This window comes from Pygoscelis adeliae, unplaced genomic scaffold (assembly GCF_000699105.1).
Source record: "Pygoscelis adeliae isolate BGI_AS28 unplaced genomic scaffold, ASM69910v1 C10309469, whole genome shotgun sequence".
Lineage (NCBI taxonomy): Eukaryota > Metazoa > Chordata > Aves > Sphenisciformes > Spheniscidae > Pygoscelis > Pygoscelis adeliae.
The window spans coordinates 1-650 of record NW_008822155.1 but is presented as its reverse complement, the minus strand read 5'-3'; the positions used below and the strand labels follow the sequence as shown (position 1 = coordinate 650).

General features: G+C 67.8%; 1 protein-coding gene across 1 annotated transcript; it reads left to right on the top strand.

Moving 5' to 3' along the window:
- Positions 1-102: 102 nt before the first annotated feature.
- On the top strand, positions 103-645 carry LOC103918743 (HLA class II histocompatibility antigen, DR alpha chain-like; the record flags this gene model as incomplete). Its single annotated transcript, XM_009326177.1, has 2 exons — positions 103-384; positions 491-645. Coding segments are annotated over 2 exons (437 nt in total), but the record flags the coding sequence as incomplete, so codon positions are not given.
- Between the last annotated feature and the right edge of the window lie 5 nt (positions 646-650).

The window sequence follows — 650 nt, the reverse complement described above, 5'->3', positions numbered from 1 at the left end:
CAGCGAGGCCGGCTCTATGGGGCAGGAAGCCTCAGCCCAGCCCAAGGCCGTGAAGCCTGGCCGACCCCAGACAGCACTAACCCCCTCTCCATCTCCCCCCAGTGCCACCCGAGGTGACGGTGTTCTCTGAGGACCCCGTGGAGCTGGGGGACCCCAACGTCCTGATCTGCTACGTGGACAAGTTCTGGCCGTCCATGATCTCCATCACGTGGCTGAGGAACGGGCAGGAGGTGACGGACGGCGTCTTCGAGACCGTTTTCTACCCGCGGGAGGACCACAGCTTCCGCAAGTTCTCCTACCTGCCCTTCATCCCCACCCGGGGGGACTACTACGACTGCCGGGTGAAGCATGAGGGGCTGTCCGCCGCCCTCCTGAAGCACTGGGGTGAGGAGGGGGGCTGGGCCGGGGCCCCGACGCCTGGGTCCCCTCCCCTTGCAGGCAGCGAGGGGGGCTCAGCACCCCCTCCTCACCCACCCTCACCCCTCCGCAGAGCCCCAGGTGCCCCTCCCCGCCTCCGAGAGCACCGAGACCCTGGTGTGCGCCCTGGGCCTGGCCGTGGGCATCGTCGGCATCATCGTGGGCACCATCCTCATCATCAAGGCCATGAAGATGAACGGCACCCGCAACCAGCGGGGCCTCTTGTGAGGGGG